Source organism: Dama dama, chromosome 19 (genome assembly GCF_033118175.1).
Source record: "Dama dama isolate Ldn47 chromosome 19, ASM3311817v1, whole genome shotgun sequence".
Lineage (NCBI taxonomy): Eukaryota > Metazoa > Chordata > Mammalia > Artiodactyla > Cervidae > Dama > Dama dama.
The window spans coordinates 53,263,838-53,280,945 of NC_083699.1; the positions used below are offsets into that span (position 1 = coordinate 53,263,838).

General features: G+C 38.5%; 2 protein-coding genes and 1 non-coding gene across 5 annotated transcripts in view; 2 read left to right on the forward strand and 1 right to left on the reverse strand.

Annotated features, from left to right (window-relative positions):
• GTF2E1 (general transcription factor IIE subunit 1) overlaps positions 1 to 14,425 on the reverse strand; it is a 40,217-nt gene extending 25,792 nt beyond the window's left edge. Inside the window, exons 1-2 of one of the 3 annotated variants that reach the window (XM_061167067.1) lie at positions 14,286 to 14,425; positions 9,241 to 9,718 (exon numbers count right to left, since the gene is read on the reverse strand). In XM_061167067.1, coding sequence (XP_061023050.1) covers positions 9,241 to 9,688 — 448 coding nt within the window. In that variant the 5' untranslated portion in view covers positions 9,689 to 9,718; positions 14,286 to 14,425. Of the gene's footprint in view, positions 1 to 9,240; positions 9,719 to 14,104; positions 14,253 to 14,285 lie in introns of those variants that run through there. The other 2 variants (XM_061167069.1, XM_061167068.1) reach the window with 2 other exon arrangements.
• On the forward strand, positions 1,918 to 2,050 carry LOC133074299 (small nucleolar RNA SNORA70). The gene has a single exon (XR_009697145.1). It is a non-coding gene; the product is annotated as a small nucleolar RNA SNORA70 (small nucleolar RNA).
• A 93-nt stretch (positions 14,426 to 14,518) lies between the features above and the next one.
• The window catches only part of RABL3 (RAB, member of RAS oncogene family like 3), a 37,589-nt gene continuing 34,999 nt past the window's right edge, over positions 14,519 to 17,108 (forward strand). The window contains exon 1 of the mRNA XM_061167070.1: positions 14,519 to 14,616. Within this exon, the coding sequence (XP_061023053.1) occupies positions 14,571 to 14,616 (46 nt within the window). The 5' untranslated portion in view covers positions 14,519 to 14,570. The remainder of the gene's footprint in view (positions 14,617 to 17,108) is intronic.

Below are 17,108 nucleotides of genomic sequence, written 5' to 3' on the forward strand. Positions count from 1 at the left end.
TGACAGATGGATTCTTTACCACTAAGCCATAGTCAACCCACTCTAGTATTCATGGGCTTCCATGGTGACTCAGACAGTAAAGAATTCGCCTGCAATGCAGGAGACCTGGGTTCAACCCCTGGATTGGGAAGATCCCCTAGAGAAGGGCACGGCAACCCACTCCAGTATTCTTGCCTGGAGAATCCGTATGGACAGAGGAGCCTAGTGGGCTCCATAGGGTTGCAAGAGTTCGTTAGGAGTTAGTGTCTAAACCACCACCACTCCCCATAGGGTCACAAAGAGTCAGACATGACTGAGTGACTAAGCACAAGCCATAGTCAAGACAAAAAAATAACATCAGGTGTTGAAAAGTATAACAAAGAAAAGCGAAACAGGGAAAGAGGATAAAGAAAAAGGAGGGTGGTAGAAAGGGGTATCGTTTAATATACAGGAAATTTAGGGAAGGCTTCTCTGATACAGCAATGTGTAAGCAGAGACTAAAAAGACATAAAGGAGCAAGACATAGATAAGATAATTCCGCAAGAGAGACTAGCATATAAAAAGGTAAGGAACAATAAAGGGATGTCTGATGAGCACAAAGTGTAATGTGGTTGCTGTAGCATGAGCTAGGGAGAGTGGTAAAAACAGTCTCTGAAATGGGGGATAGGGTGGAGTAGAAGGGGATGGAGGAGAAGGGAAAAAGAGAATAGATAAACCATCTTCTAAGTTCTGTTAAGAACTTTGCCTTTCTAAGGAGAGAAACCTTTTAAGGCTTCTGAAGAGAAGAATGACATAACCTAACGTGATTTTTTTTTCTATTTGCTACAGCTTTATTCAGATGTAACCCACATACCATACACTTCACTGATGTGTTTTTTAAAAGGGTCAGTGGCTGCTGTGACAGCTTACAAGCAAAGCAAGAGTGAAAGCAAGGAGACCAGTTAAAAGAGTGGTGCAAAATCTAACCAAGGGGTAATGACTTAATGTTTCTCGACAATTCAATGAAAAAAAATTTGAATAAAAATTTTTTACTTACCCTCACTCAAAAAGTTTCTAGGAAAAACAAAACAGAAGACAATTCACTTCATGCTAAAACCAAGTAACTGGACTAAAAATCAGTAGAATTTCAGTGAAATAAAGGGGAAATTATAAAACTTCAAGATACAGTACTAACATATGGGATTAATTTTACCATTCTTTAAAAATCCAACCACTATATATTATATATTTTAGAAATCAAATTTGGACATTGGTTCCCCTCCCAATGTCTATTTTATGGATTATGTATATATAAGGAAAGGAAATAAACTGAGGAGCTTGGGAAAATAAGATTGCCAAAAATTCTAAATACTACTTTCCATTATGCCACAATGTGTTTCTGAAGACAGCCTAATTAAACAGAACATATTTTCTATATATAGAAATAGAATATACAGATATAGAATTTCTATATAGAAATTTCAGTTCCTAACCAAGGCTTTCAAATTAACCAAAAATGACTAACATTACTCTCTAAAAGCAGTGATAAAACATCCCCAAGCTTCTCTATACTTTTAAAATGTCAACTATTCTCCAAATAAAAGGGTGCTTTGAAATTAAGAGTTGAGAGACAACATATATGGTACAGAATAGACTGACCTTATCATTTTACACATCCTTAAAAAAAGACCTACAATGATTATAGGATTTTCCCAAGGAATAGTTATTAATATAGCCCAAGACTGGAAGCAGCATGCCTCTGGAACCCAAATACACGGTCACTTTGCTGTCTCATAGGCACTGCTTAAAAAACAAAATGAAACAAAAACAACCTCTGAAAATGACATAGCCACTGAACACGCTGATAATGCAAAAAAAGACCCACTGAATAAGTGCTCTGAAATACCCTTACAATATGAACGTAAGTTGGTCAAGCATTAATAACCACAGCTGTCACAATAACAAAATATTTCATTAAAAATCACTTTCCCCATGGAGGTCTGATGTGCAATGGCTGCAAACAGCACCCTCCCCGGTAGTGTATACAGTGTGCTGCATATATGGGTTGCCCTAAGGGACCCTAGAGACAGCCTTTTCCGGTGGACATTCAAGTCTGGCATGCTGTCCCAGACAAGTATGTACAGTGCCTTTGGAAATCCCCAGGGCACAGTGGCTATGGTCCACACTGAACAAGTCATACTGTCTATCTGCACCAAGCTGCAGAAGAGGCATGAGATTGAGGCCCTATTCAGGGCCAAGTTCAAGTTCCTTGGCTGCCAGAAGATCCACATCTCCAAAGACTAGAGATTTACTAAGTTTAATGCAGATGAATTTGAAACCATGGTGGCAGAAAAGTGGCTCATTCCAGATGGCTTCGGGGTCAAATACAACCTAATCGTGGCTCCCTGGAAAAATGGTGGGCCTTGCACTCACAAAAGCCTTGGCGCTTTCCCTTCCTTACTCATGCCCACAAATAAATCCTATTTTATTATCAAAAAAAAAAAGAATTATCTTGCTTTCTCAGATTTAGCTTATGGAGGAGGGAGGGTGGGGTGGATTTGGGTATATAAAGTAAAACTTTATATAATCATAAAACTTACCAATTGTCAACACAGAGAAAGATGGAAAGAGCAGGGACTGGGTTGAGTGGGAGAGGAAGAAAAACTAGGTTTGCCATTTTAGTCTATATATTTTGAGTCTTTAACAAGTTTACATTCATATATTAATTATTTATTTTTAGAAGAAAGAAAACAAATGCTATTTTGAATCTCCAAAAACACTCAACTAACTCCCTCTTAATACACAAAAGTTACACAATCATCCTTGGGATATTCTTTGAAAGCACTACCAAGTCCTTTGTTAAAACCTTTATAACTCAAAATGTTAATGGGTGTTCTACTAAAATGTTACAGCAAATACTGAAGTCTCAAAAAGTTACCCTTTATTCTAATTTCCAAACTTCTTTCATAAAGCAAATTTCTTCAGTTTAACCAGACAAGGATATGTGCATGAAAAAAGGAATTGCTATTATAAAATAGTAACAGACATGAGAGGAGCATAGTTATATATTTTATACAATTATTTTACCTATAATAAAAATGAATTTGAAAAACCAGACTTCAGCAATCTACTGCAGAACATATAAGTTACACTGTAAAATATTCATTCATTTGCATGAAAAAGGAATAAAAACCTAAAGCAGATTTAATGTGCTTTTAAATTCAGAAGATCTCAACTATATTAATGATGTACACAATACAATTCCACCCCCAAAACTTCAATCAATGAAATTGGCTTCTGTCTTTCCTTAAATCAACTAGATTTGGTCTAATCATGCATCATTCCTAGATTCTGTAACTCATTATAAAGGGGAAAAAAATACACTATGCCTGGGAAAGAAAACAAATTGAAGTGTAGTACTTGAGTGAATACTAAAGGAAGTTTATAATATATTCTCTGAATTAGGCCTAAATCAAATTATCTCAACATACAGTGAGCAGGCAAAAAAGATTCTCGTTTTGATATGACTATTGGAAAGACAATAATCAGTAGAACATTGTACACCAGCATCAAAACTAAAAAGCAACTCTTCACAAATGAGTTTGCTCCTATGTAAAATACAAAAAGCATCAAAATACAAAAAAAGATAAATCACAGATAGTTTTTTTTTTAAGTTTTCAAACATTTAAACAAATTTTTTAAAAAAATCAGCCCTAAAGGTTTTGGTGGAAAGTTAAGGGTAGAAGAGGTAAGACACTTATTCCTTACTTACTCTAATAATCACCTTCCTTTGGCCCCATCACCAGTCTCCCCCAGTTCACACCTCTGAGCTTCCCAGTATAATTTTCTAATGAACCCATCCTGAGCAAAGATTTCAAATCAGCAACTGAGCAAAGCAATCCTAGAAAGATTCCTCTTTATGTCTGCTTGTGTTTTTAGCATTTCAGGAATTGAACACACCACTTATCAGACATCTTGTCTTAAACAGAAAGAGATGAAGAGAGGAAAGAGCAGCCTGCTCTATGAAGTTAGTCAACATGAAGGCAACAAGTCTTGGGGCTTCCCAGGTAGCTCAGTGGTAAAGAATCTGCCTGTCAATGCAGGACACTAGGGTTTGATCCCTGGGTTGGGAAGATCCCCTGGAGAAGGAAAAGGCAACCCACTCCAGTATTCTTGCCTGGAAAATACAATGGACAGAGTAACCTGATGGACTACAGTCCAAGGAGACTCAGAGAGTCAGACATGAACCGAGCACGACTCAAGTGAACAAGTCTTGAACACGCTCACGAAAACAGGACTCTGACAGTTTTAAAATGTTAAAGGAACTGAAGAGGAAGTTCAATGACATAGGAATCAGGAAACCTATCTGTCTATATCAAAAAGCATACCTACAGTCACAAAGGAAGGAGGGACTCATGATTTAACCCTAAACTTAGAAATTAATATCCCAAGAAGAAAAGGAGTTTACTTGAATATTCTGAATGACCCAAAACTAACCACTAAAAGAGGTCCGTTTCCACTGTTGGCTATTTTTAAGAGTTATTCATTAAACACTTCTTTTACACTAATCCTAAACTCTGACTCTTAAGTCTTTTCCGAGGAGCCACACAAAAGGTGAATCCCCATGAAAGCTATTGTATCTCCCCTACACTCAATCTAAAATATTCCAGAAATCTAAAACATTCCAGAAATAGCCCTACATTATTACTTGAAATATCCTCTAGAATACAACACAGACATGTGTATAACTACATCCACACACTTTTAATGAGTTTAACTAGATAATCTCTAAGCTCCTACTTATAAGATTGTATTAAACACTCGTTTATAAGATTCTTCTTTAAAAAATTAACTTATTTCAAAGTTTATTTAAAATGGGACCCCCCCTTCCAATCTCTACGTGAATTCAGTAATAGGGGCTTTCCTATTTCTAACCCAAACACCTAGCAATTTTACCCAACCCACAATAAAACTACACTTATCTGCCTTTACATAAGTTAGAAAACTATATTTTTTTAACTTATTAACTTTTAACTTTTTTAACTTTAATTTTTTAACTATAATTTTAACTTATTTTTTCAACTTTTTTAACATTAATATATATATATATTTAATGGGAATAATAGTATTCCCATTGCTAAGAATCCTCTTAAGGAAAAACTTAAAAAACAAGAATAAAATGCTATATGCACAAAAATATTTAAAGTATCATACCTATATCAGCCAAAAAAAGAACACTAAAAGTGGCCCAAAGGGGTGGAAAGGAAAATACGGGAGAAAAATAACATCTAAAAACACATTTAGAACACTAGAGAGAAACAGGAGAGTTGCTGCATTAAGATTTTTACCAAGAGATCACAAACTATTCTTTGCTATGACTGCAATCATAGATAATACACAAAAGGTTGGTGGTTTTGAGGTAATCTTTTTCTCTTCAGAACTTTTTCTGGCACTATGGCTATGTAATTTTTAAATTAGAAATGGAAAATATTTCCATATCATCTAACTTTTAACACCTAAAAAGAAAATATAATCTCCGCCTCCCTTCTGGGAAACATATTGCTGAATTTAACTTACAAGCATCATTAACAATATCATGGTGGTTGAGATTACAAAGTAGAAATGCTACGTCTATCCTCATGGTCAGAGGCTTGCTAAATCTAAAATATGCATTTACGGACCACAAGACACTATTTTGCTGACTGATGGGGTTTAATGCCATGATACCTTTGTTTTCATTACAGAAGACTACCATATTTCAGGAAATAAAACAACTGATTTTGTCTGATTAAGTTTCTGAAACCAAGGACTACTGGGCAAAAGCTAGACTATTCCATTTTAATAAAGTTAGCTATACATATCAAGCATCAAAAATTTGGAGTTCAACCCCAGAACACTAAAGACAGAATCTAAGTGGAAAGTATGGAAAGAGACTACACTCTTTAGGAAAAAGAGATGGGGGAGGGAAAAGCTATAAACTAAAGTGAGAAATCACTGGCTTATATGTGAATCAACACTGGTAAAAGAATTCTTGCCAGACCCAATTTGCTGGCCCCAGAATTTCTGGATACTCATCTAGGAGTCACTACTCTCTGTCCCGTGGCAGAGTTGACCATACACAGTTAAGAACTTTTGATCAGGGAAGAAGTAAAACCTAGAGGGCTTCATCTAATTCCTGTGTACCATCTATTTACTAACATAAATCACAGTGTATAAACCTAAGAACTGTTGAAATGGGAAGGGAAATAGAAGCCCATTAGATCGCACTGTCAGAAATACCATTAATCTCTAACAGCAACCAAGAAATAAAATAGCATTGAACAGCTCTAGCTGAGAATGAAAACTGTACCAATTCGAATAGAGTATATTAACAGCAGAAAAACTTCCCTCCTTCTCCTCTGATACACATACCAAACATTTATTTCCCATCTTCTTCAAAATGAGGAGGAGAGAAATGAATACTGAGCAAAACAGGAAGGAAACAGACGGGAAAAGACCAAGATTTCTAAAGGGAATATACAGAAGAACAAGGGAGGGTGTCGAGGTATTAATAGTGGAAAAACAAACCCAAACCAAACTGACAAGCAGATTGAGAAGTCTATTATCACCCAATCAGCATATTCTTTCCATAAGGAAAAGGCCAAATGAAAAACCGAATCATAATCAAAAGGCAAGTACTTTCTCAGAATGGGGATCCCCAATGATTAAGAATTTTCAATCATGGTGTCTCAGGCTTCACTAAAGGGACATTACTACCAATTAAGCTGACTATTAATGTTGGCTGATCAGGGCACCCTCCCATGAGTGATACCAACGCAAAGGGACGTACTCTTGCTCTGCTGAACCCTGTCTTTCCAGCTTCATGTTGACCATAATCCCTGTATTAAGAATACAGTGAACAGAACAGGCCTCTCTTCACACTGGCCACAAACAACTGTTTCAGTTTTAGCTCTCTTTTATAAAATGTTTTCATGCTCCCTGATGCCGCTAAGCTAAGTCACTTCAGTCGTGTCCGACTCTGTGTGACCTCATCCCTGGGATTCTCTAGGCAAGAACACTGGAGTGGGTTGCCATTTCCTTCTCCAATGCATGAAAGTGAAAAGTGAAAGTGAAGTCGCTCAGTCATGTCTGACTCTTCGCGACCCCATGGACTGCAGCCTACCAGGCTCCTCCGTCCAGGGATTTTCCAGGCAAGAGTACTGGAGTGGGGTGCCATTGCCTTCTCCATTCATGCTCCCTACTCTATCTCAACTCCCTCATACAAATAATCTTGACTGTATTTGGTTAGGTCACTTCTTCTACAAGCCACCTGTTAATTACAACTAATTTCTTTCAGACACAAACCCTAGGTAAAATTTGAAGAGCATCATGAATCAAACTCCTGAATACTGATATATAAGCAGTGGGATAACTTCCTTTTAGAAACTTTCATGAAATTAAATAAGAATCAAGTTGAGTAAATGTAATAGAAGCATATTACTTTAAATTACCCTCTCTGAGGGACTGGATAACACCTTCCACTGCAGTCAAGAGTGACGAAGACGACCACTGTAACACCAACATCTGCAGAAAATCACAAAACCAAAACCCAGAGCTCCTTTAAGAAATCTGTTACAGTAAACAGCAAAAAAATCATGAGACTTTCTAGTTTATTTCGAAAGAGCTCCAGATAAAATCTACAATCTTCCTCTATAGTACACTCATCAATACTCAGGATGGTTAAGATTTTCTTGTAACTAAGACCTCTGCTAGTCAAGCCCTTTCAAAGTAAACAGTTAGGTTTAAACAAATTAAATATTTAATACAAAGGTGAATTCTTTCAATGATTTTTCATCCAAAATGACTGCTTCACAATAGATAAGGAAAAAAGTCATAAGCCATCATGGTCTTTTTGCTAATAATCTTAATTGATATTGGTATTATTTCCCATTAAAAATCTTTAAAAATTCTTTACACTGTACAATATATAATATATACACAACTAAACATGTACACAAACCTGTAATTTTTTTATAATAAAGCATTTCATATGTGAAAAACTTAGATTATATTTTTAGACAGTTATTTTAAAGTCAGATCTATGAATGACAAAGTCACCTGTATTTCTGAATTCAGTCATAACAAAGGGACAATCTAACAAAACAGCAGTGATTCTTTCTATAGATTTTTACAGATTTTTAATACAAAATTGATCTACCGAGTAATTAGTAAAACTATAGTCTCTTTTCCAATTTACAAATAGCAACACAACTATACAAGTGAGCAATTTAAAGTTTCTCATGTTAATGTTAGACGTTGTATTTTCAGAAAACATGTTTTGTAAATTCTGTGTTGATCAGAAAAATCCTTAAACCTAAGTATTTAATCAAATGAAGCAAATAACTCTTGGTGACAATTCTCTTCTATCAATGACTGGCTAAGAAACTAAATATATATTGTTAACTTAAGGGGAAAGGGTGCTCCCTCTTATTTCATCTGGTTAACTTTTACTTATCTTTAAGGTCCCTGCTGTTTAACTTCTTTCAGAGGCCTTCCAAAAACCAGATTAGCTGCCCTAGTTATGTCCTCCTGATAGCACTTTGCACTTCTAATATACAAGTATTTAAGTACTAATAATAAGCATTTATTATAACTGTCTGGCAGTGATTGGCACAAGAAGGTGCTCAAATATTTGTTGAATGAAGAGGTCAAAAGTAAACTCAGTAAAGTCAGAATAGCCTCAAAGTGGTAGAGAAAGTAAACCCTTTAGATTAGGCTTCAGTTGTAAATAAGGGATGGGAGTGGAAGGAGAGGTGGAAGGGCCATGGGTGAAAGAATAGTCCATGGATGAGTAAACTCCCTTGTAAAGGAGAAATGCTTTGCAATAGCGCCTAAAAGTAGTATGACAAATAGGACATTAAGACTAAGAATGACTATATGCTTACTTACACCAATATATTCACTTTTATAATGATATATAGAGCTTCCCAGGTGGCGCTAGTAGTAAAGAATTCACCTGTCAATGCAGGAGATGTAAAAGATGCCAGTTTGATCTCTGGGTCAGGAAGATCCTCTGAAGTAGGGAATGGCAACCCACTCCAGTATGCTTGCCTGGGAAATCCCATGGCCAGAGGAGCCTGACAGGCTACAGTCCATGCAGCCACAAAGAGCTGAACGCAACTGAGCACACAATGATATATATAATCAGTTTAAAAACTATATAAATCAATTTAAGATAAAGGATATACACTTTATTCTAAAAAGTTACTTAAAAGAAAGATTCATTAACTGGAAAAATCTCACCTGTCATGGGATCAAAGAGCTGATTAGCTTCTAAGTCTGTAAAAGTACTACTACAGACAGGACATTTGAAGGAAGCCCGGTTGGTGGAATCTCTCTCATCAGTTTCAATCCTCCTTCTCATGTGGTCCAATTTATATTTTACCACATTAACAAGAGTACGATAACTGATAAAGTAGTAGTTGTGGCGAGTGGTTTTCCCATCAGCAGCAGTCTCCACCCTCATTCTGCACTTAATGAACTTGTCTCCCTTTAAATTATTCAAGACTGATCGAAGTTGCTTCCGATCAAATTTGAGAAGCTCCAGCATGTCCTCCTCTTTCACACAGGGGTTTCGGATCAAGATGTCCAAGGCCAAGGCATGCTCAATGCCATAAAATCCCCGGATCACGTACTTGGCTAGCCGCTTCAATGCTGCAGGAACTTCAGTGACAACATCTGGATCTGCCATCTTTAGCAGCAAACTTCAACTTTAAATGTACTGTCAGGAAAAAAAAAAAAGAGAGAGAGAGAAAATTAGCTAGAATACGGATAAAGCAATTATTTTAAATCTAAAAAAATCAACCCATTAAGTAGCTGATAACCAGTATTCTTGGAGTGCCACAAAAGTACTCAAAACATTGTTTTTAAAAGACTTATAATGCCCAAGCATGTAACAGAGAACAAGATATTCCTCTAGAGTACACAAAAGATCACACCTAAAAAGCCTGACATATTTCTTAAATGGTTATTTTCATGACCTACAGAGTGTTTAATTCTAAAAAGCAACATTATTTATAGCAATGATATATTGTATCAAGCCCATTTTATTTCAGAAAGAGAAACACAAAAAGGCTAAACAAAGTCTCATTCATTGTTCTTAAGGCTACAGATCTTTGGGAATGCTGGGGGGAAAAAACCCTGAGAAACTTAGTTAGCAGTTAGCATATTCTTTTAAGTGTCTTTTGTTCTTTTCTCGAGTAAAATTTTTCTACCAAAATAGATTGTAGGATGTTCTACACAGTCATGCTCTCATAATAAACTCATAAGAAACCAATAAACACCTAAATGACCAGTTGGGGTGTTTGGAAAAATTACTGTTATAAATCTGAAAGAAATGAACAACTACATACCGCTTTACCAACCTTGAAAAGATAAATGACCAAATAAGCAAATGCTATTCAGTTCTTAACAACAACAACAAAGACCAAAATATCCTTAAATACTGCATCCCCTGCAGGACAAGCAGAAGCTAACTGTACCCAGAGAACGGTCTTCTAGAAGCCCAAACCAGCATGAGCTAGACTTCCATGTGATTGTTAAAGAGCCTGGGATTTGAACTTGTGGCTGTGTGATTCTAAGCAAATTCCTTAACAACTTCAAGGCACACTTTACTCTCTGAGAAATAAAGATAATATCAACTGCCTCAATAAGGTTGCGGTGAATCAATGAGAATGTAATGTGCTTAGAGTGAAAAAAGTGAAGTCACTCAGTCGTGTCCGACTCTTTGCGACCCCATGGACTGTAGCCTACCACGCTACCCCGTTCATGGGATTTTCCAGGCAAGAGTACTGGAGTAGGTTGCCATTTCCTTCTCCAGGGGATCTTCCTTCTCCAGGGATCAAACCCGGGTCTCCCATGTTGTAGGCAGACGCTTTACCATCTGAGCCACCAGGAAAGCCCAATGTGCTTAGAAAGCACTTGTTTATAATAAAGTGCTTAAATATCAATTTAATATGTCCCGACACTACAAGGAAATTTCTAACAGACATCCTGTTGAACTGTTTCAATAGGGAATCATACTATTATTAATACTAGTTCCTCCTGACCCTTTTATTTAAAATCAGTAGTTATTAACCCTAATAGATTTAATGCCTCTTTTAATAAGAAATATCTTTATATCCACAGTACTATAAAGGTATTTCTAAATAGTCAATAACATACACATACAGGGGGAGGGATATAATACCTGACCTGTAACAAAGGAAAAATAAAAGGAAATAGTTACAATACATATTTTGGATTATAAATACTCAGGCATGATGAAATATAAGAGATAACAAAGTAGCACCTAGATCCAAACTTGTGGTCCTTGAGGCTCTCTGTCATCCCAAGGCTTAAGGATGCCAAGCAAGTATCTGGGCTCAACACCAAAGCAGTATCATAATATACTAACAGACATATTTTGTTCTCCTTTCCAATTTGGTCTATATGTTGTACTTGAACCTACTTTTGGGGGTCATGTTTTACATGCTCAACAACTGGCAGAACACAGTTATGTGCTTTCAGAAACAGACCAAAGGATGGCAGACAAATGTAAAGGATAACCTACTTTTCTAGTATTATTTCCTACTATTATATTCCCCTCCCTGACCTTCTTCCCCATATACTCCATTTTCCAGGCCAATGACTCTCAACCCTGGCTGTAAAGCAGAATCACCCAGGGAGCATTTAAAAATACGCACCCTGGACCCGTTCCCAGAGATTGTTTCAGCTGGTATGGGAGGGCCAGATTAGGCATCACACTGACTTTTTTAAAGCTCCTTAGGCGACAAATATACAGAATAAGTCCCTGACTACTGCTACCAACAAACTGGGTACCTAGTTATTACACACCCCCACCAAAGCACATCCCATATGGAGAGAGCCCTGTACTATGTATCATTCAGCCTGTTACTTTTGCCTCAAACATCACTGGGGGCACTAAAGATTTGAAAAAGGGAGTGACATGATGACTCCAATAGGTTTAGGTTTCGAATCCCAGTTCCACCATTTCTTAGTCCATGACCCTGGAAAATTCTCAGCCTCCATTTTATCAGATTAACAGTGCCTTCCTCATAACATTGATGCGTGAGGATTAAATGAGACAATTCATATGGAAGTAATGATATTAAGAGCTATAGTAATCAGACTTACACTACAAAAGAGAAGAAGAAATTACCAGAGGACAGGATGAATGAAACTTATTAGAGAAACAAAATCAAAAGGCCCCAATAATATATTCCAATAATATACTGGAAATGGAGTATTTTTAAAATTTTAAATAGCTATTTGGGGTTCCCTCCCCCCCCCCAGTTTTTTAATAGTGATAAAATATACATAACAAAATGTACCAGTTAAGCATTTTTAAGTAATAATTCAGTAATGTTAAATATATTCTTAATGATATCCACCTATCATCACCAACCACTTCCAAACTCTTTTCATCCTGTAAAACTGAAGCATTATATCTATTAAACAATAATATACAGCTATTTGATTTAAGCCACTGTAACTGGAAGAAAAAAGTACTACTATGAGAAGTACATTAACTCCTGAAGAGAAACAGATTTGGAAGAATTGAAGCAATCAGTGTTAGTTGCTTGTCTTTGAGGAAACACCACAGGATATTACTCTGAAGATACCCAGGAGGCAGCTGAACAAATGAAACTGGAGCTCAGCAAAGAATCACCTTGTTCAAAATCTCTACATTCTAAAATCCTCCTTCCTGACCATGTGTTCTCTCCTTTTCTGCCTCTACTCCCCTAATTATGCTGAATCTCCTCAATCTCTGGATTTCATAATACTGAGCTAAGAGGTCTCAAACTGGCAACATCTACCACATCACTTGATTCAAAGAATGTTTTGAAAATTTTCTTAATTACTGGTCAACAATTAAAAATCATGAGATTTCACATTTCAATTTTCAGACACTCTTGAAAATTGGAAATATCTGAGGGAAAAATGTGACCATGTTCCCACACAGAAACAATTAACTAAAGAGCAGTTGACACTTCTAAACAGGGAAGGAGTTGGATTGGCCTCTGTTGACTTCTGAGTGTGTGACCTCTGGGGACCAGCCCATGTTTCTTTTTTTTTTTTTTTAGCCTGGGAGTTCATCAGTTACCTCTCAGCCTCAGCTATGACCCTACCCAGCCCAGAGCCCCAAACGCAAGTCGGTTGTTTCCGAACCATATGTATTACAATCATACAAACACTGGGCACAGAGGTGGAGAAACAAAGATGAAATGAATGCACTCTTTGCACTTGGTCTATCCTCCTCAGTCTCATTTCCAGGCATTCTCCAATTCCACCAGCCACACATGCGTTCCCCACTTCCAGGCCTTTGCACATGCAGTTCTCTCTGCCCCCACAGCTAAGCCTAAAGTCCCTTCTCCTAACAATCCGTCACATCTCGAATGACATTTCCTCTGAGACATCGTCTCAGATTCCCCTTAGTAGATGAAATGAGCCCCCTTTCACAAGTTCCCACAGCTCTTTCCCCTTATTTTTTACAGTGAACCGAATACAGTGAACATACTTTCTCCATATCTACCTCGGAGACCAAGGGTTTAATCTTGTTCACCACTGACTTTCCAGCATGTGCCACAGCTGGTCAAGTGTCCCACAAAACTTTCAATAGATCGCTAAACACCTGTTCTTCAAATATGCCCACCCAGCTTCCCCTCAATTCACTTCCTCTACTGCGGCTTCCAGAGTAGAAAAACACAGGGTATTGGAAACCCTCTTCTTAAACTTCAGATGGTTTTAGGCAGGACCTGACAGCATCAAATTCGTGTTTTTAAGGGCTTATGCAGGCTGCAGCGTGTAAGAGAAAAAATGGAAGGAGTGGATGTGGGGAGTCCTGTCAGATATTTCAGTTTACTCCTATTCCAGTTTCAGAGGAATTTGGACTTCCACCGCCAACCGGCTTTCTCGGTCGCCACAGTTCACGGTACTCTCCACGCCTTCGTGCATAAAGCGGCACAATACCGCGAAACCTCCGGGCCAGCGGGCCTCCACGCGCCCGGTAACGTTCTTCTCCTCCCCACTGCGACACCCCGACACCCTAAATTCCCCAGGACTCTACCAGCTGAGGACACACTCGGCGCAGTCAAGCCCGTCCTACCCGAGGTCGCACATGGGCCGCTCCGGGGCCAATGGTTCTTTGGAAGACCAAGAAGAGAACCGAATCAAGAGGGTAGCTAAGGGGGAGGAGGAGAGCTAAGAAGAAAGGAGCGAAAAAGAGAAGGCACCCTAAGAGGCGGCGCCTGGCCAGGGAACTCAGAACAACAGGGAACAAGGTTTACCAAAGTGAATCCTCGAACACTCCCACTACAGCTTCCCTCAGCGCCTCAACTACCGGCTTATCCGAGCCACGCCACTTGTGCGTCAAAGAAAACGCTCTATTCCTGCGACCAGCTTTAGAAACCACCAGCTACTTTCAACCAGGCGGGCCAATCAGCACAGTGAGGCCTTCAATCAAGAGTCACGCTCTTATTGGCCAATAACATTGAAGGCGCTGCCTTTCAAACCCAGCTCTGATTGGCCTATAATCCCGGAATAGGCGTTAACCTCAGGAAGGCAATGACAAGATGGCGTCTCTGGATCGAGTGAAGGTACTGGTTTTGGGAGACTCAGGTGAGGGCCTTATCACAACCCTGGGGCTCCCGACACTTTTGAGTTATCCGAAAATCCTCCCCTTTCACTCTCCCTCCATCCACCCACCGACTGATTCCGGCTCGTGGCTGAGTTCCTTCTTAAGCCTTAAAGACTACACTTCCCAGAGGACTTTGCTCAATTTAACGGAGCGGCAGCGTCGTCCGGGTGGGGGGCGCGAAACCGGGGCTTTTCCTCTGCTTTCGCAGGTCTCTACGTCGGTTTCCAGGGTGACAGAAGCCCACTGAGTCTTTGTTTTAAAAGATGTGCAGATACTGAGCGTTGAATTGAGCGCCAGGCTGAGACAAGCGCGGACCTTGCCTTTGGGAGATTTTAATTAAGGAAATCAAACATGCACTAGGAAGAATGACACTGTTCCAAGTATTATTGACACTGTTCCAAACTTTGCACGTATTAACTCATTTAATCCTGAGATCGGTCCTATTACCCCATTTTACAAATGGTAAAAGTGAGGCGGAGAGATGTATGATTTATGATATTTACATTATAAATGACAGAACTGGTTTGAGCTGCAAGTCCTTGTATCTAAAACACCAACCCATACTGTTTCATGAAATAACAGGTGGTAGTCCTGTTATACTTTCAGCTGCACTTCTCTTTTCTTTGTTCTCTTTAGCCTTAATTGAAAACCTATTATGTGCTAGGCTGTAAGAAATAGAAGATTTAAGATAGAGGCCATATTGTGATGCAGCTAGAACAACGCTGAGCCTAGCTTAATCCTAGTGTTAAAATTCTTACCTTGGACACTTGAGAACTGGAATTGAAGTCTGTGTTTCTGTATCCCCTTCACTATCTTTCTGTTTCTCCTAGCCTCCATTCCTAATCTTCGTAAGAACTTGGAATAGATGACAACTTTGCTTTTCATGTGGTGGTGGTTTAGTCGCTAAGTCGTGTCCGACCCTTACCCAGGTGGACTGTATGTGGCCCGCCAGGCTCTTCTGTCCTTGGGATTTCCCAGGCAAGCGTACTGGAGTGGGTTGCCATTCCCTACCCCAGGGGATCTTCCCGACCCAGGGATCAAACCCGTGTCTCTTGCATCTCCTGCATTGCAGACAGATTACCGCTGAGACAGATTACCCTGATTACCAGGGCAGCCTGGTGCATTTCATAGATGTACTTTTCTAAATTGACCTTTGGATATTTGCTATGAGCAAAAACATTGTGCCAGATGCTTGGAGGTGGAGAGGACGTACTCCAAAGAGCTTGAAAATTAGCCTTACCAAATGGAGTAAAATTGCCATGGGGAGGAGTTTGAGTACCTTTTCAGATTACCTGAAGATTATTTTGCATTACAAAATATTTTACAGAGAGCATTATTTAATATTCCCTTCAGAAAGTTGCATAATGAAACCCTGTGAACATAATCCAGTTTATGTCAACTTTAGTTTTTTAGCTTGATGTGATACTGAAGTTAATTTAATAAAAGCACTCAGTTTCACAGATAAAGAAAGCAGTGGTGGTCTAAATGGACCTCACAAGAGTATCACCAAGTAGGATTTAGAAGAATCCAGAGCTAACACTTCCCAGTTGGCGCTTGTGATGAAGAACACATGTGCCAGTCCAGGAGACATAAGAGACCTGGGTTCCATCCCTAGGTCAGGAAGATCCCCTGGAGGAGGAAATGGCAACCCACTCGAGTATTCTTGCGTGGAGAGTTCCAGAGATAGAGGAGCCTGGTGGGCCACAGTCCATGGGATCTCAAAGAGTCAGACACTGAACAACTTAGCACAGCACAGAGCTGACACAGTTTTTCATGACATGTAAAAGTGGGTGCTCTCTCTCATTTTTAAATTCCCTTTCTACTGCATGTAGCAACCCATTCATGTTGACATCTTGTGCAAACTGTCCATTCTCCCCACCCCAATTTTTAAATACTTATTACATATAACACTGAGTTAAGTGGTAGGGATATAACTGTGGAATCAAGGCATTATGCAACAGGGTTGAATTGGCTGCTCTATTAAATGTGGGAAAGTGATCAGGCAATTATCAATAGAAAGCTTTTAAAAATTATTCTTATAGTTTAGTTGTAAAACAGAAGACATAGGCATACCTACCAGGAAAGTGATTGATCCTGTCACGCATTCACTGAAGTTAGGCTTTATGTGCAAAGTCAGTTCTTGTCTTTTTATAGTTCCCTTTTAACAGTGATTTGCTTATCTGACAGGTTAGAATATACTTTTTACACTTCATCTGACTTTGTATTTAAACTTCAATGTTTACTTTTGAATAAAGGCTTATTTTTCCCTGTGAAATTTTAACGGTTTCGCAAATATACAAAGGAATGACTTTGGATTTAGAAATCTGTTTGTATCCCATAGAGTTATTTGATAATTGAGTAAGGAGTCCTGAAAATCTAACATGCACATACTCTTTTCTCTTTGATCCTTTGGTATAAGCAATGATCTTAACACATTACCAACTCTGTTTGGCCCTGGCATTTATTTGATTAT